At 40.4% G+C, this 19,751-nt stretch overlaps 1 protein-coding gene across 1 annotated transcript in view; it reads right to left on the reverse strand.

The window, feature by feature from the left end:
- The window catches only part of pcxb (pyruvate carboxylase b), a 313,827-nt gene extending 299,829 nt beyond the window's left edge, over positions 1-13,998 (reverse strand). Inside the window, exon 1 of the mRNA XM_085349662.1 lies at positions 13,530-13,998. Within this exon, the coding sequence (XP_085205788.1) occupies positions 13,530-13,531 (2 nt within the window). The 5' untranslated portion in view covers positions 13,532-13,998. The remainder of the gene's footprint in view (positions 1-13,529) is intronic.
- Positions 13,999-19,751: the final 5,753 nt, after the last annotated feature.

The raw sequence follows: 19,751 nt of genomic DNA on the forward strand, positions 1-19,751 counted from the left end.
ATGTAAAAAAACAAAAAAACAACAACAGTATTTTGGAGATCTGTGGTTCTCACCAAAGGATGTGTGAACCACATTTGGAGAAATTAAATCAGAAGCTCCCTCTTAAGCTACTGCTGAGCCTCCACAACATGGCATTTTATTCAGAAGTGTTTAATTGTCCTTGAACTAATATTTACAAACAGTCCTGGATTATTGAAGGATTCAGGAAGGGGGAAAAAAAAAAAAAGAAAGGCTGTACAATGAGCAAATGGTTGAGGCCTGTGAATGTGATGGCTGTTGCTGGGGAAAGGTGGCTGAGAACATAATGGATAGACCAGTATTTTTAATGGAAGCTAGACCATTTTTTTAATGTTTAAAACATATTTTGGAATTGTACAATGACACAGTAACCATTTTAGTACAAATAATGGATGACACAGTGGTGCCCATGGTTAGGTTATGGCCTCTATGGGTGAGGTTCAACTCCAGTCTGGGACCTTTCTGCTCCCTGTAACTGTGCAAGCTCGCTTTGGGTACTCTGGCTGCCTCCCACAGTCCAAAAAACATGCAGTTAGTGGGGGTTCAGCGAACTGGCGATTTAAAAATTGACGATGCCTGGCGCTCTGCCTTAGCCTCGTGACTCCATGCTGCACCGTGCTTCTCGCCTTAGCTCCCTGCGACCCTGAATTGGATAAACGGAAGCAAATCGATATATACTAATAACAATTTTTAAAAAAAACAACAACAAAAAAAACAAGCCTCAAAGGATAAGCTCTAGTTGATTAGTTACAGCATAACTTCGTCCAGGAAGCCAGACTGTCATTAAAAAAGGAAATTGAGGAGGCGGGAAAGCCAATCAGCTGCTGCTCTGCTTGCCAGCAGCCAATCAACTGCTAGTGTCCAATTAACGACAATGAGTTTCTGGTGCGTTTGTGCAGTTTCTCTACCAAATTACAGCAATAAAAATGAAGACTAATTACCTAGAAAAGTACAACCATATAAACTATGTTTTGTACCAGACACACAGATCTCCCTTTTTCTGCCCATTTTTAAAAAATATATATATATAAAAAAGTCAAAAGATTTCTTACAAAGATAATTATAGCTTTGTAGCTTTGTTCCCTCTGAGCTAACAACCGGTAACAAACACACAACCTGACAAACCCACTAGTCGTCACAACTAAATGGGCATTAAGCTACTGACTGTTACGAACGTTTAGCAGCACAACAGCCGCGTGAGCGCCACATGGCACAGGCGCCCATACGCACGTGCGTGAAGGTGCAAACCGTGTCACAGCTCCCTGAGCTTAATGAAGAGCTTCTCATTCATGTGAGGAGACAGGCAGAAGAAGTTCAACGCTAGTGAGGCAGCCAGGCTTCTTCTTTAGGCCAGACCTCAGCCTGCACTTCACTAAAAGTCCTTTGCTGCCACACTGTGGTCAAACGTCGGAACTACAGTCAATTAGGTCCCCTTGAAAGAACAAGTATCAATTTGCCAATGAAACAATAAACCAAACTAAAGGGAATAATCACTGCATTTGATTATTAAATGCACTGATTATGTAATGACTTAAATGCATCCTTCAAGTCTCATATTTGTCCTAAGCCATAATATTATTTGTATGTGAATCCAAATATCTTCAATAAAAAATTTCTTAAAATTCAACTTTGCATTGACAATAAGCATATCAGAGCCACATGTCACTACACAGTTATTTCCTGCTTTACTGTGGACAATTGTTTGTTTCTGCTGAGATATATGATGCCATTTCTCACACTGCACTACTTATGTAGACAAAGTGCTGAGACACTAGAGCACCAAGATACAGATCTGGATAAAGATTTAAAAAGTCGTTTTCTACTCACGTTCTACTGTTTTGGAAATACTTTTATCACACACTATAAATAATTAGCATTTAGCCGAATTAGAAAAGGAATAAATGAGACAAGAATCGTTCAATAAGTTAATGTCTTGAAGCCGTCTGTAGACACCATGCAGTGGAAACTCAGCCTGAAACCAAATACTGCATCTACACAAAAACAACAGGCACACCTGAAGAAACAGATTCAGTTTCCCAAGCCCTGAATACTGATCGGGCCTAACAACAACAGACTGAAAAAAAACTGGATCCTTTCCTTAAACCTTGTAATAGTACCTCTAGGTAGTCTTGAACTTTAGATTTTAATTCTTTAAACGCCATAAATAAGCCTTAATGACAACCATCACCATGGACCGGAAGCAGCCAATGAGCAACAGGCTGTGAATGTGAAAATGAAGCTACAAGTCAGGGGAACATATATAAAGACGTCATATTACGTGAACTTTCCACTGTCGTGTTATTAAAAAAAGCTGTCAGATAAGGGAAGCTGTGGAAGTCATGTCATGATGAAGGCCACGAAACCTTTTAGAAATAAAACCTGCAAACTTGCAAAGCTGCAAGGAGGTTTAGCGCAGTCAGTCAGTATACCAGGCAACAAATCCGGAGCAATGATCTTCAAAATGCTAAACGAAGCTCTTGTAATAGTCTAACAGTCCACTGACCTGAACCAGATATCGCACACGTGTAATCTCCAAGGAAGAGCGTAACATAAGCAGTAAGCAGCATGATGATGTGAAACCAGGATAATTTTCCAAACAGGAAGCTACCAAGTACCTTAAACAAATAAACTCTGGAAAAAAATCTGCATATTGTGTATATTTAGTATCTTATTATATATAAAATATATACAATAAAAACAATATACAATATTGTTTTGTCTCCCCTAAAGATTTTGTAGCAATTAAAAGCACCGTTCAGGAACATAAAAAAAGATACTGAAAAATACAATAACATATTTTCAGCCGGCAGCCTAATCGCAGTTAGTTTAAAGCGTTGTCTGTCGTCTAAAATTCTCTTTCATCTTTAAAAATCTGGAAATCTTTTGAGCAATCCCAGCAGAGGGCAGAGGAAAGAAGACTCTGAACCCAAAACACAGCATGTGATGGTATAAACGGATTTAATGACTAAAAATCCACCCAAATCACAAATCATCCAAGAAGACAGCAGCAGACCTCTTCACTTCAACAGCTCCACTGTAAGGAGCTCATATGACACACACTTTTTTTTAAATTTGTGACAGTACAAATCAGGCCTTGAGACAAACACTTAGCTAACAATCATCTACAACAATTGTGAGAAAAAGGAAATCAAAAGTCATCATTTGCTCTCCACACGTGTCCTCTTCTGTCGTTATCTGAGAGCATTATTAAACTGCTTTGCACTTCTCCGTCTTCCCATCTCACTCCACTAATAGATCACGCAGCCAACAATGGCAAATGTGTCCCAGAAAGTGCGCTGTGGTATGACGAGGAGATACTGGGACAGTCCGGCAGTCGCACTAAATCTGAGTGCAATTTTGGTTTTTGGAGAGCGTGAATTATATTGCTATTTTTGGCTCAGAGGCTGACTCAGATACAGTTGTCCGTGCTATGAAGGGTGCTTTGGGTTCATACTAAAAAATGTAAGATGAGCAGGTAAATAAAACCGGGGGCTTCGTGTTCCCGGGATGTGGGAACTCACAGCTGGAAATCTTGGTTCACTCTGAGGCCCGAATCAAAGTTAAACACAACAAAAAACTGAAAGGAAAAGCACAGACGTGTACTTTTCCTGAAACTTGCAAAGCTTTTCATAAATGCTGTCTTTGCAGCACAGACATTGCACGTTCTCACCGGCTACACACTCGGCAGCAGTGTTTGGAGAAAGGAATACAATGAGGGTAAATACAGCTGCACGAGCGCTCTATGAGACAACTCTAGCTACGTTTCTTTGATCCGTCAGCACTAATATAAAGAGCAGATGATGTAACATTATGAGGTGTGATCACGGTCCATCTTACTGTCTGAAACACAGCAATCAGGCATTGCTTTATCATGAAGTGCTGAGAAACCCAAACCCCACCTTATACTCAAACATGACAACTTAAAGCTGGAAAAGACAAAAACTGATAAAAGACAAAACCCCTGAATTTGTGCTGGACAGAACGAAGGAATAGCCAGTTCAACACAGTGTATCGCAATATTATCCAATATTTTGTAACAACACTGCTACACCAAATACGTATCCTATTATTTCAACTGTAAAAATGATGAACTTTTTAGTACGAGAAGAATAAAATCAAATTCTCTTTCAATCCACCGGATGGCGCTCCTTTTTTCTAGTATGGTCTGCGAGGTTCTTCTAATGAGTTTTCTTTCCTAGTCAAACACAGACAAACAGGGACTTTTTGGATTTCTTAACAAGGTCAACGGGGGACAGATATGACTCACGGGATTTGTAAGGACCGTCGTGGAATACTACGAACATGAGTGCCAGTGTCACACGCCACCATCCGATGATGGCAAAGCAATGACTCGCTCGGGCTTGTTAGTTTCTCGCTCAACCAAAAAAGTACTGAAGATTAGACACACTTAGCTTGACAAAGCTTCCAAAGACCCCCATTAAATCCTGTGGGTAATGAGGGTCTGTCACAGATTGGAGGCAGTGAAACCCAGGTATGGTTCCCCATAGACAGGGCCGTACCCAGGCTCTGCTGAGGCACAAGTTGAGGGACGTTTGAGTACCAGAGAAAGGGTTATGCTAACTTGTGACATAAGTCTATGTGCAGTTATTATTGAATACATAATTATTATCTGTAATAACATTGTATCATGAATTAAGTGTCATGATAGTACTGTGTAATAGAGTGTTTATAATCAGGACCATCAGTATAGTTGTTCTGCATACTTCTGCTGCTCCTCTCCATCTACAGAGTATGAAAATAAACAGCCGTCTTCCTGCAGCTCTCCTCTCTCTATTCTGATCTGAGCGGATAAGTAGCTGCACAAATATTAGAGCTCTCAGCTCTAATATCAGATTATTCGATTTTTCAATCCCCAAATATCAGTATTGGTATCAGCCTTAAAATTCTGCCACGTTCTACAACACAAACATGGTGTTTATTTTAACCAAGCTCACCCAGGTTGAAACTCTCCTACTTAACACAGAACACCACCCCATCTTATTTCCCCCATGGACTTTTTCACTCTTTATGCGAAACACCTGATCAGGTTTAAAGAGGCACGTGACTGGCCAAAGTCTGCTGTCGTGGGCTCAATCTTCTAAAGCCTGAAAGGGACAAAGCCTCAAGGAGGTGAAGGAGTTGAGCTAACTCTCAGAAATATTCTGAAAGACTGTTATGGATTTTTGTATGATAACGACCAAAACATGGCGCCTACTTCAAGACGTGCATACACACACAACAGGTGGACAAAATAAGAGCACTTTGACGCATGACTTTAACTGAGGGAATCCAGGCAAAATCCGCTTTATCAACAGGAGCTTTTACAGGATTAAACGGCATATAAGTGTTTTGAAGAAGCTACAATTTCCACTCTACTGGAAGGGCAAAAAACAGAAGATCCAAAAAAAAAAAAAAAAAAACATACATTCTGGTATCTTCCCCTTTTTCCTATTTATTTATATACAAAGCTAACTTTTTTCAAGATCCCTTTTTGTAGTAAATAGCGACCAAGTCAGAGATCAGAACCACTCATGTTATCCAGGGAAAAAACCTGCTTACATTAACAAAACACTGACACATCAGATACATCTTGTTTTGCAGTTTATCAAGTACTAGATATCATTAAGAAATGCTTTTTTTTTTTTTTTTTTTTTTTTTAAATCATACAAAAAAATTACATTTTCAATTATTCTAAATGTAATTTCAATATAATATTCATAGCATACCTGAGAAAGAAAAACAGATCCCTTTCCACTGGCCCTCTAACAGGCGCACAGACAAAGGAATGTGACCTTCGCCTTTCACCAAGTCAAAAAAAATGCACGGGATTGTTTTAGTTTCAGATATGAGCAAGGTTCAAAGAATTTTTAAAGCAAAACTCTGCATGCTGTTTCATTGTGGAGGCTCCAAACGAGCTGCAGGCCTCTCACTCCTGCAGACTGCTATGGTATGAATGTCTGTAGTACAAAAACTAAAAACACAGTCAGTGAAAAGTTGCAAATAAAGCAGCGAAAAACCATCAGAGGATTTATTGTGTCAAGTTAGAGGAACTACATTCATTACGAGACACTTCATCTAGGCGGATCGAGCGCGTTTAATGGTGCTGGTTTCTTCCAGGTGTATCACGTGCTTCCTGTCTTTTCCTGATTTCATTCAGCACACCTCACGATGAAACACGATGCATTACAGCAGTATGACATCATCTGAAACAACTCTAGCATCAACGTTTTCCCTAACTCAACCCCGACCGTATACAAGTACTGAAAAAAAGAAATCCCAGCTGGAAAGCCAAAGTGGAATAATAGCTTCATGCCAAATGTACTTCATGACCTCTTTCTCTCTATTCTAAGTCTCCAACTCTCTCTGTGTCTCTTCCTCTCAGTAGTTACAGCAGCAAAAAAAGGCACAAGCACAAACATCGTCAATAGCTAACGTGGTCTTAAATTTTTATATTGGAAAACCCAGAAAAATAAGTTCAAGAAAAATGTGTTGCCACATGCATGCATCATCCTGTCCTCAGAGAAAGGTTATATGGCTACTGAGTGAAACCTTTGGGTGCTAGGCAGCTTAAAGCACCGCAGCGACTTCTGGTTCGTACATTAACTTCTTGGAGATCAAAGTTCAGCTCTGTCTTGTCTGTGATGTTGTGACACACAGGCACACATAACTAGTTTCGACTTTGCCCTGCTTGGGTAATCGAGGGGCAAATACATAGAGCTAGCTATCCAACAGAAATTGGGCAATAACAAACAGTCTACCTTTCGGCGCTTACAGCATTCAGGGTTATCGTTAGAAGAAAAGGATGTGCTGTACGTGATGGACTTCTGTTGATGTTCACTGGCTGTTGTGGGCTCATCAAAAAAAAAACAGGACTATCAAAAAAGCTCAATGAAAGTGCGTACATGTGCAGCTGCTGAAGTGGCATGCATGGACATGCGTCTTCTTTCACAGCGCTTAACCCTCTCGGGCTCCAATTAAGTTTTTGTTGCTAATGCACAAAAGAATACCTGCAGTGGTACTTCTGAGTAAAAAAACTCATAAAATATGTATGTGGGGTAATCAGGTTGTTAGCTTTTAACTGTTGCAAATCTGCAACGCCTGCCTTGAGAAGGTTAAATAAATATTAAATAGCTGCGTTTTCTTTTCTTTTTTTAGCACTTTGTGATAAACATAACTGAGCAAAAGCATCAGCTGCTTTTTCGGTGAGCCTTCCTCAAATCCAGAGCAGGTAGCCTCAGTGTGCTCGGCAATGATCTTCAAAATGCTAAACGAAGCTCTTGTAATAGCCTAACAGTCCACTGACCTGAACCAGATATCGCACACGTGTAATCTCCAAGGAAGAGCGTAACATAAGCAGTAAGCAGCATGATGATGTGAAACCAGGATAATTTTCCAAACAGGAAGCTACCAAGTACCTTAAACAAATAAACTCTGGAAAAAAATCTGCATATTGTGTATATTTAGTATCTTATTATATATAAAATATATACAATAAAAACAATATACAATATTGTTTTGTCTCCCCTAAAGATTTTGTAGCAATTAAAAGCACCGTTCAGGAACATAAAAAAAGATACTGAAAAATACAATAACATATTTTCAGCCGGCAGCCTAATCGCAGTTAGTTTAAAGCGTTGTCTGTCGTCTAAAATTCTCTTTCATCTTTAAAAATCTGGAAATCTTTTGGGCAATCCCAGCAGAGGGCAGAGGAAAGAAGACTCTGAACCCAAAACACAGCATGTGATGGTATAAACGGATTTAATGACTAAAAATCCACCCAAATCACAAATCATCCAAGAAGACAGCAGCAGACCTCTTCACTTCAACAGCTCCACTGTAAGGAGCTCATATGACGCACACTTTTTTTTTTTTTTTATTTGTGACAGTACAAATCAGGCCTTGAGACAAACACTTAGCTAACAATCATCTACAACAATTGTGAGAAAAAGGAAATCAAAAGTCATCATTTGCTCTCCACACGTGTCCTCTTCTGTCGTTATCTGAGAGCATTATTAAACTGCTTTGCACTTCTCCGTCTTCCCATCTCACTCCACTAATAGATCACGCAGCCAACAATGGCAAATGTGTCCCAGAAAGTGCGCTGTGGTATGACGAGGAGATACTGGGACAGTCCGGCAGTCGCACTAAATCTGAGTGCAATTTCGGTTTTTGGAGAGCGTGAATTATATTGCTATTTTTGGCTCAGAGGCTGACTCAGATACAGTTGTCCGTGCTATGAAGGGTGCTTTGGGTTCATACTGGCTACTGAGTGAAACCTTTGGGTGCTAGGCAGCTTAAAGGCACCGCAGCGACTTCTGGTTCGTACATTAACTTCTTGGAGATCAAAGGTCAGCTCTGTCTTGTCTGTGATGTTGTGACACACAGACACACATAACTAGTTTCGACTTTGCCCTGCTTGGGTAATCGAGGGGCAAATACATAGAGCTAGCTATCCAACAGAAATTGGGCAATAACAAACAGTCTACCTTTCGGCGCTTACAGCATTCAGGGTTATCGTTAGAAGAAAAGGATGTGCTGTACGTGATGGACTTCTGTTGATGTTCACTGGCTGTTGTGGGCTCATCAAAAAAAAAAAAAAACAGGACTATCAAAAAAGCTCAATGAAAGTGCGTACATGTGCAGCTGCTGAAGTGGTATGCATGGACATGCGTCTTCTTTCACAGCGCTTAACCCTCTCGGGCTCCAATTAAGTTTTTGTTGCTAATGCACAAAAGAATACCTGCAGTGGTACTTCTGAGTAAAATAAATCAGCTGCAGACTGTTGTGTTGAAATGAACTTGAAAAACACCGATTTTACAGTCTGCAATCAATGTCCTCATCATGTGAGCTACAACTGAACTAAACAAGTTTTAACAGAACATTTTCTCACACCCACACACACACACACACAAATCTTTCCCCGAAGACATAAAGCAGATTCACTTCGATCCAACGATTCCTGAAAAAGTTATTTTTCATTAGCCGCGATGGAGAGAGGCAGAATGCACACCGAATGGAAAATGGATGTGCATTCAACCGCACTCCCTTCCCTCCTCTCTTCCTTCTTCCACCCCGGCAGTCTCCATCTCTGCCCCACCTGCCTCTGACCTGATAGGCAGAAGTGATTACTCTGTTTGTGTAAACTGGGACAAACCATATCCGGGCTCTTTAAACAAGAATGTTTACAAGACAGAATAACACAGAATAAAGATCAGCTGTATCAGAGCAGCAAGCCCTCGTAAACCAGGCTTCAAAGTTATTGTCAGCAACGTGAGCGTCATGCAGCAGGAACAAGCTTAAGGTTTGACTCTGTGGGGCTCATACCATAAAGGTTAGATTACTGAACTTGTGGAAAAGTAAATCATGGGTTTGAATTCACAAGTAGTTTGGGATACAAGAAACACCTGTGATCATTTAAGTGGACCTGGAACATGTTTTAATGCTGCATAAAGCTTCTTTAAATTAACTACTAAGCAGACATTTAGCTAAAGTGTAATCAAGGACACGAACTTGAATGAAGCACTGTTGCTTCACAGCAAGAAGGTTTTTGTATGTTTTTCCTGTGTTTGTGTGGGTACTCTGGCTTCCTCCCACAGTCCAAATACATGCGGTTAGTGGGGTTAGGTTAATTGGTAACTCTAAATTAGCCATAGGTGTTAATGCGAGGGTATGTGTTAGCCCTGCGACAGAGTGGCGACCTGTCCAGGGTGTGCCCTGGGTTATCCCCCTGCGACCCTGACAAGTATAAGCGGAAGAGAATGGACGGTATAACATGTGGTGCACTGAAAAGACTTGTGAGCTATGTGAACCTGCTGCATTTTACTTTCAGACACTTTACCAGCTGAGTCAACAGGATGGTCCGACCCCCCGCTGCTACACGCTGCCCCGTGAAGACCTACGATGTACTGGTGAAACATGATCTCTCACATAAATCCTAAATTTTCACGTTACTTTCACTGATCAATTTAGACGCTCTTTTGAGAACCTGCCATTTATTTTCAGCTTTTTCAGGACTGACTTCTCATTTATATGTCGATTTTATTCTCAAGAAAGGTATCTGTGATGCAGTGGGAGCAATGATGAACACTGCAAAGGAGAAAGCTCTCGAATTGTAGAGAGGCAGTGTGTAAAAAACAGCCTATAGGTTATATTACACTAGTCAAGTGTGATGTAACCTATAGGCTGCATACTATCCATTTTAAAAAGTCCCTTTTATGCAAAGTCCTGTTTCACACTCACCAACCAAAATAAGAAATGTTAGATGAAAGCTCTCCATGGCCATTTTCATGCATAAAGTCCAGACAATGTCAAGAGGATCAGGTTGAGACACTGTCTGAAGTTGTTCTTTCTCACACAGAGAGAGACAACAGGTGATTGTGCACATCTGCTCAGTCAAAACACAACTGAAAACTTTAACAAGCACACAAAATCATCTTTATATCACTTCCCTAAGAGGGTAAATTGTAGAGTGGCAGTTTTTGATTGCCAGTTTAATGGCACCGCTTGTTGACTCAGCTAAGTGCAAATGACTGGATGATGCCTTGGCGGCAATTAAAGGAGAAAGTTCAGTATTTTTATAAGAATAATACAAGTTATCCATTCGCAATTACATGGAAACCCCAACAACAGGTCAGCACTCCAATTAGCTGCTTGAAAAACTTGTGTGGAGGATAAGGCAGGTCAGCACACATGCATACTGAAATACACAAGTGTGTCCATGTTTCCAGCATACATTAAAAATACCCATCCATTGTCACTTGAATTTATAAATGCATCAAAATTTACGTTGACAATTTATATATTTACCCACCCATCCATTCTCTTCCACTTACAGTTTAGGGCTGGAGCCTATCAAAGCTGTAATAGGGTGAAAGTTGAATACGATTTGGACAGCTCGCCACAGCTCGCAACAACTATTCACACCAAAATTCACACCTATGTGCAAGTGTAAGTCTTTAGAATTGCCTTTCAACTAAACATGCATGCCTGTGGACTAGGGCTGCCACGATTTGTCGACTAGTCACGATTACGTCGACTATCAAAATCGTCGACGACTGATTTAATAGTCGAAGCGTCGTTTGAAGCTTTGTAAGATCACAAAAGACGCAGGAATAAGTGGCAGGATTTAAGAGTGTAATAACGGACTGAAACAGAAGATGGCAGCATTGCATATACAAGGATGTCAGCTGCCGTTAAACCCCGAAGAAGAAGAAGAAGCAGCTGTGTCCCAGAATTCATAGCGCGGCCCAGCGCAGTTTCCAACAATGGCGGCAGCTAGTTAGTTTTAATGTTACTCTTATTATTCTTTCTGGGTCACAAAATAAACGTTTAACATATTTTCAGGCGAGAATGTAGCTGTGTAAACCTCAAATATCTGCTCAGTTTATCAGGACACCACATATTTTCAAAAGCGCTCCGACGTTTTCGGAGACATCTGTTACCCACTAGCTCGTTAGCGAGCCGGGGGCTAGGCTCACTAGCGCCGCGAGAACACCGGACTCCCCGCAAATCGTTTTCAAACCCACCACCGTCTTTCGCTACTCAGGTTAAATATATATGAGTCACTTAGATAACTTAAAATGTTATTGTTTGGCTTTTTTTTTAGTATTTTATTTGTTCCTGAGTAAATCAGTTTGTCTGAGATTAAAGTTATAGTTTTTACACAGCTGAATAAACTCAAGCAGACAACTGATTATCAGAAGTGTGAGATGCTCCAGAATATACCCCAGTGTCCTGGGGTATATTCTGGAGCATATTCTGGGGTATATTTTAGATAGCAAGGAGTTTATTAAACTTCACCGAAACAATCTGCAAATTTCATTAAAATTTAATAAACTATCATCTTGTCTTTATTTTTAGTTAGCACAGACCTTAAACACTTAAAGCTGTAAGCTAATGATAGTTATATAAGAGCAGATGCTGCTGGTGCAATAAGCTGTAGTTTTACGTCCAATGGATGATGATCTGATTAGTCGACTAATCGCAAAAATAATCGGTGACTAGTCGACTATCAAAATAATCGTTTGTGGCAGCCCTACTGTGGACTGAAGGAGGGAGAACATACTCCACACAGAGTCACCAGCAACCCAGGGCTGTCATGCTGTGAAGCAACAGTGCAAAAATGGCAACAATAAAAATATATTTAATACAAATTGCAGTTGTGTAACCTGGAAGTAGACAAACATGTACTGTGAGACAGAAGAATGTTGATGCCACTTTGCAAAGTGCTTGAGTCTTCGCTGCACTTTTCCTCGTGAACCATTTAATTTATTAGAAAGCATTTCAGAAAAGAGTACTTAAAAAGGCTCCTTATACCTATGACATATCAGTAAAGACTTACGTCTGGAAATATAATCTCCTGTGATCATCCGAGACCTCCAAATATCACCTAAATCCGTCACCGCAGCACAGTTAAAGCAGGAGTGTCAGCTGGCACAGTTGTCTAAAGTGCATGTCTTCATCAAAAGGGGCTAAGATGACTTTGTAGCATGCCTTTTCAGTTTATTGCACTCACAACAGCTCTAAAGGTTCTGTGTTGCTACAATTTACTGCAAAATTGTCTTTTTGAGAAGCTGGAGGTGTCAGTTATTGGAGGAAGATAAGAACTATAAACAGAGTTCTTAAAGATTTAGATATGCGCTACTTTAAAATTCTGGATCACTTTCCTCCCGTTGCTCTGTCTTTACTGCTCCAAAAACTACCATCAAGGTGAAATTTGTTCCTTCTGAAGGATGTACAGCATTTCCTGCTTATGACTAATCAAACTAGCTGACTTCCTGCTGGGTCTCCCTGAGCTCTGGGATGGGACAGCTGTTGGCATGTACCACAGTGTGACGCAGAGTAAAGGTTGTTTTGAGGATGAACAAACAGTCCAACATCCACGGGATCAAAGGTCAAATATGACGGGGAACAAATTTCTGCATTGCAGAATCTGTGAGGGAAAAAAAGTCAGAGCTCCCATTTATGTGTGGCTTACACGAAAACAAACACATTGTGCAAGCTGCAAGTTTCAGCATGTACACAGATGTCTACTCTTTTCTTTACACAGAACTCCATCTGCTAAAGGACTCCTGCAGTTTTATATTATACTGTCTATGCAATGCTAGCAGTGATGACTTTTCTACGCCTACTGCAACTGTCCAGTGAAACGAAATCTCAAGCCTGAAGTTTCTGTGTGCACATTTGAGTCGGTTATAAGTCAGCTATGAGTGTGTGACTGTGTGTAACTAACAGAAAGCTCCTGATTAAAACGTAAACGCAGTTGGTACTTCATGTTCTGTTTCAGGTAAACACGCACACCTTGCGCATGTACCTGTGTCACAACTGTGCAGCTAAGACCGTGGTTTAAACCACGCTTGCAACACGTGCCACGCTTAAGTTACTTTAAAAATTAGGCCATTCAGTCACTCTCGATCAATCTCAAGTCAAATGCAATCAATCAATGACAGCCGAACAAACAAGACTCATTCATACTCTCTCTCACACACACGCTTTAACCCATCAGTACTCACATGTTGGCGTTCAGACGGTGTCAGTGAAATGATGTGAATCCGCAGCTGAGTAACCGGACACCAACTGTAAACAGTCGACTATCAGAGATTGTTTATGGTTGTGCGTCTGCTTCTTTGCGTGCTAACCTCTCTCACACAGTTACAGACACACTGCTGCTGCTACTCGAAAGAGAGTGAGCAGAGAGGCTGGCTTGTGTGTACACACAGACTGGCACCGCACACGCAAACACAGAGTCACTTTGGGGCAGCCGAGCTGGCGCTCAAAGCGTTTAGATACACACTCTCACACACACACACACTGGCTCTTATGTGTAGTGAAGAAGCTAGGACTCTGAAGCTAGTTGCTAACTGCTTACTGAAGCTAACTTAGCTAGCAGCTGACACCGTCCGTCTCCGACTAGCGGATATATGGAGTCTGCTACTGCGCCTGCCTTCTGCCGTTAATCTCCCTCTCTCTCCTCTCTCTCTCTTCCATAAGCGTTCATCCCTCTCTTTCACATGACGCAACCAGGCGCGCCCCCCTCTGCTCTCAGCCAATCACAGAGGGGAATATGACAGCACGCAGTGAGCGGCAGGGTTTAAAGAGCTCAGACCGGGAGACCCCTACGTAAGGTTACGTAATTACGAAGGGGCTGTCAGCGTTGCACCCTTACAGCTCATCAACGCAGGAATAGCTCATGTGTTAGGAAAGGAGAATGCAGCCACAAGTTTCAAGTTTGGGCAAATGGAGAGTAGGTCGAGTATAAATAATGGGCAAAGGATATAAACTTAGCACAAAAAGTAATGACTTTTTTTGTTTGGTCGATTATTTCTTTGCTGCAGGGGCGATTCTAGGTTCAGACTCTTAGGGGGGCTCAGCTCCTGATCATGTCAGCAGTGCCGAGCAATTAATATTAATGGGATATGCTGTTTGCAAACCTAAATTCAGTTAGATACACATTACAATGTTATACTCTAAAGCAACCTAATTAATTGGATGACCTATTGCAGTAGAGAGTAATTCAGAGTGAATAATCAGAGATTTCAATCTAATCCACCCGTTTTAGGGTGGGAACTTTAGTTATCAAACCCCAGGCATTTTTCTGCCAATGCCAAACAGCTTATTCTGCTAATTTGAGTTTCTGGTTCCCCAGGAGCTGACAATTAGGTGCCCAATTAGCAACACCAGTATGGACCCTGATGTGTCCAGATTCTGTCTACAGCAAATGGATCTGAGGGTTAAAGTGTGCAGGAGATGCATAGAATACTGTGCAGACTGCTGCACTGATAAGATAACAGGTTTTGGTGGAGGCAGTGTGAGGGTGTGCAGCGACTTCGCCCTCACTGGAAAAATGACTTCAAACATCTACTCCAGTTCGAGTTCAGAACCAGAATAACCTGTTTGGCGAGGCAGAGAGTCATGGGTGCAACACACATACTCAACTCTGCTGCTCTACCCTCAAAGGTGTTTGTTTTTATTTGTTATTTTACAAATGTGGCAGCATTTAAGGGGAAATAAAAAGGTTTTCCAATGTTATAAGATTATTTCCAAGAAGCATTGTTACAAGAAAGAAACAATCAACCAAACAAAGTTTACTTTCCACTTTCTGTGCTAAATTTATATTGAGACATTTCCAGTTTGTTCTTTGCTTACACATTTTGTTTAACTTCCATCATTATCTGAGTAACTACATGTATGTTTGAGTTGTGTAAAACACTATGTGACTTTAAAGATCTCTAAAGATCGAGCTTACCTGGCCTGTAAGGAGGGAACTTGTGAATGAGGAAAGAGCTGAAAAGGACCGGATTTGATTACAGCTTCTCCAAATGGTTCTTTGTACTCCTGCTTTATAAACTGGACAATAGACCTCTATGCTTTTATCCCAATCATCATGCACTACGCACAGACAGGACTTGTGCAATATTTAGGCAATGAAACGTGGTTTTAGGGCATCTGTACAGCACCACAGTGGATTGCAAATCAAATAATCAAGATTTGATTAAAATGCAGACTTTCAGCTTTAATTAAAGGTGTTCATCAAAAGTATAGCATCAGCTGTTTAGGATTTACAGCCGTTATTATGCATAATCGCCTTTTCAGTGTCTCAAAAGTAATGGTACCAGTACTTATGACCCTGAGTATATCTAAACCTTGATCTTAATTTAAAAGACAGATATTTTGATATCTTGACATATCAATGCTTGCTTTAGCTAAAAATGAGAATAAAATAGCAATTTCATGTGTTCTTCAAGGACAAGTTTGTAATTTGTTGGATTTTCTGTGCCTGTCTGCATTTGCATGTATCGATGTGAGGACGTGAGTTGAGACACACACACACACAACAGACGCAATTACATACGTGTTTGTTTCTCAACATTTGTTTGCTCTGTTATCGGCCTCAGATAACAGAGTCTGTGTCAATGACATTCCTGACAGGACGCACACAACTCCACCAGAGTTATGGCGGGGCAAAGCAATGATTTCATTAAAGGACTGTAGAGAAGTAAATACTGAAGAATTCCTGCTCACAGATCATCCTTCATTTATTCCAGGTTTTGTTGGGCTCTCTATCTCCGCTCTCTGCCAGTCTCTTAATGTTTGTGATTAATATCATATCTCCTTTACAAGCAGAGCTCCACCTCTTAGATATTCCAAGTTGGGCAACCACAGCAAGCCAAAGTGTAACAGCACCAGCGCCGCTGTAGCTAGGCCACACTGGGCCAAGCCAAAGGAATGTTTATGGGGTCCTTTTCTGGGATAAAAGGGTCTTGATGAATTTTATTGCCATGTTGTGGACTTGTGAGCTTCCCTAAATGCCAGAGAACAGATGAAGGGTGTCAGTACTTACTATCCAAGTGATATTTTAGCCCGGGTGGACAGCTACTACACTTTGTGCTGCTAACTATTCAGAGTGATTCAAACAACCACAGATAAAGAAAGTAAAGATTAAAGTAAAACATGTTAAATGTTAGCTGAGGGTGCAGCCTACTGTTACACTGCAGGACAGACAGGCCTGTGGTGCCAGAAGCTGATACAGTAAAATAGAAGGTTTTCTAATTACAAAGTGATGCTTGTGCCAGCTAATACATAATAGAGTCCCCTTTCCAACTGTGTCAGTGACAGAGTGCACATCCATGTTGTATCTTGTGATAAAACTTTATTATTTAAATCTTTCTTCTCAAATGCACTCACGAGTCCAAAGTGGTGATATATGCCAGTTTTTAAATTGTGTTGATAGGCCAGGTAAAACCAGAGTCATGATAAACAATATGTTTTTTCCTCAATAGTTTCGTCATGTTTACTGTCTAAGGACAGCGCTAGCAAGCACTCTCTGCTTATGACCAAAATATAAAAAAAAACAACCCAAAAAAAACCAGCCCGTTCATTTTGGTGGAAAAATGCACCATCGACCAATCAAAAAATGATATGGCAACATGATATCTGATTGTTTAGGAAGAGGGGGAAGTTTTAGAAGTGACGGCGAGAGAGATAAAGACAGCAGAAAGAGGGAGAGCGAGTTTTGAGATGTGAGAGATTTGTGACGTTTAGCGTGCTTGGAGTGTGTAGTTAATGTGTTGTCTTGTGTAGTTAGTGTGTATTGTTGTGGATAGTTTTGTGTTGTGTGTCAGAACAATGAGGGGACTGCTGTCTCCAGGCAGAAACAGGAGTGATACACCTGCTGCTGTCAGACCTGCAGGTATCAGGCTGTGATGTTCTCCTTTATAGTGGACAGAAATTATTTCTTTGGAGTGGCACAAATAATTTGTGAGGCATCTTATTGAATGCAGAACAGCTGATTGTTCTGTAAATAGTTTGAATGGTTGGTTAAAAAAGGGTAAAAGGTAAATGGATGCAAATGACTTTGTTGTTTACAAAACTTGTGCATAGGATTTTAAAATTGACAATTTATATTTGCATTTAAAGTTATGAAATATGATTCATTAAACATGTTTGCGGTTATTACAGTAAAAAATATAACCTTTTCTACTCAGATTTTATGTTTTTTTGTTTGATTTTAGATCAATTGTGTTAATACAGTCTGTCAAAATGAAAACATAACTGTAAATTCAGACACGTGAGGTTGTGCTGAAAAGAATGATACCAAACAAGGCAAATAAAGTTTTTAAAGGTGAAATGTAGAGGAAACATCAAAAGTAGTTAAAAATGGCCAATTATACCCTGGACCCCAGAGGGTTTAAACTTTTTTTTTTTAAAGTAACGCAATAGTTACTTTTCAAGTAATTAATTACTTTTAGAATCTTGTAACTCAGTTACCAACTCAGTTACTTTTTGAAGAAGTAACTAGTAACTATAATTAATTACTTTTTCAAAGTAACTTGCCCAACACTGTTGGTATTGTTGGCACCTTGATTGTCAACAAGACTGTGTATGATGAGAAACGTCGTGCAGTTTTAGTGCTGAGGCATTTCTATGCCTGTCACAACAGCAAAGTGACTGAACAAGTTGTTTTTTATTCACCGTTTCCATTGTGGCCTGGGAAAAATAGAAGCACGCCACATGAGAGAAAGCTGGAACGGCTGCGACGTGGTGGGGGCTGCTCGCTATGAATAGGTGAATGGATACTGCTCAGAAACTTGTTTATTCTCTCCTCAGTCCCACTTCTCTCTCCTCATTGGTCTGCTCCCCCTCTCCCCATTATCTACAAGCCTGTGCACTCTCACTTTCTCTTACTCATTGAAAAAGGCCAACACTGTTGCTCCTGCTTCCCCTTCCTCTCGACATAAGAGTGAACGAAAGGCTCATTTTGTCTCCCCAGCTTAATATGAACCTGTTTCATGTTAGAAATACGATGATAATGCTTTGTCTCTGCAGGAGGATATGTGCAAAAGATACAGAAAGGAGAACCCTGCTTGCAGAAGCAGCTCACACTCTAAAAGTAGTTAGACGTCATTATGCCAAAAGAAGGGCAGACAAAAATGTGCCAGAGATGTTAGACTTTTGTCAGGAGGAGGGAGCGTTTCACTTCAAAGGCCTTTGTTAACTATTATCAGGGGCAAAAACAGGGTCAAGCATGGAATGCTCCAATACGAATACATGAAAAACAAAACAAAGATATTCAGTATCACTGAATACCTGCTCCCAAGTGTTTTAAACAAGTGCACCTAGAAGGACAGAATGATATATCCACGAACAAACAAACAGGGACCCTTTGTAAACACACTAATCGCTCTGTTGATGGTAATAGTTCTCACTAAGATAGCGGACCAAAGAAAACTCAGCACCTGGTGGACCAAAGCTGACCCAGTCGCTTGAGAAATAAACACGAGGCCAGAGAAAAGAAATATGAAAATCTGCTTTTTCCGAGTTGTCTTTTTGTGCAGTTTTCAAAAAGACAGCCTTGGATGGAGGAGTTTTAATATCATCCTTAACCCTCGCACAGTTTCTCTTTTCCTGTCAGTTTCTATGAAAAACAACATGCACTCTCTCCCTCACAAACACACACTTATGCACACAGAGTCACTGTAGTTAACCATCAGCGGGACAATTGTGTGCACTCAGACGGCTGTAAGAGAGAAGATGGTCTCTCAAGGTCAATATTAGCCCATTATGGTGTTATATCAAACCCTTTCAACGTGCTCTGTGTGTGTGTTTGTGTGTCTGTGGTTGTGTTCGCTAACGTCTACCTTTGCAGTCCCTGCTTGAATTTTAAACCTTCAAATCTAAGGTATTTTTGAAATAAGGGGAGAGTCACTGTGGCTCAAGGACACGTGATGAATTACCTGACAATACTCTAAATAAATTATTTTCTGGTCTCGGTTTTGGATAATGTCAGAAAGAAAAATAACACTAATGTGGTCATCTCATGCACACAGCTTCACACACCTGCTGCCTTTTATGTGGAGCAGTCAATCAGCAGAAAGGTGGTCTCGAGAGAGGCGCCAAGGAGCTTAACAACTGACTGTACCAATATAAGACAAACCGTTGTAGAATAAAAGAATAAAAATTTACACCTAAAAAAAAGGTTTCATTTATTCCATTTAAACAAATACAGAATGATTAAAAAACAATCCTCAATTTAAACATTTATTCAAACATCAAATGCTTATCAAACAATTAAATATGTAACACCTTTAAGTACAGGATTTACAGCAAAAATTTATCTTTTGATAATGTTTCATAAAAGCACTTAAGTTTGAATAAAACACGAGTTTGAACTTAAACACAAAGTTTGAATACGTTTCAGACTTTAGTGGTGGTAATGCTTGTGGGATAGTTGACCA

Source organism: Diplotaxodon limnothrissa, linkage group LG3 (genome assembly GCF_057381915.1).
Source record: "Diplotaxodon limnothrissa isolate DT_005_m linkage group LG3, D_limnothrissa_male_GT1.1, whole genome shotgun sequence".
Lineage (NCBI taxonomy): Eukaryota > Metazoa > Chordata > Actinopteri > Cichliformes > Cichlidae > Diplotaxodon > Diplotaxodon limnothrissa.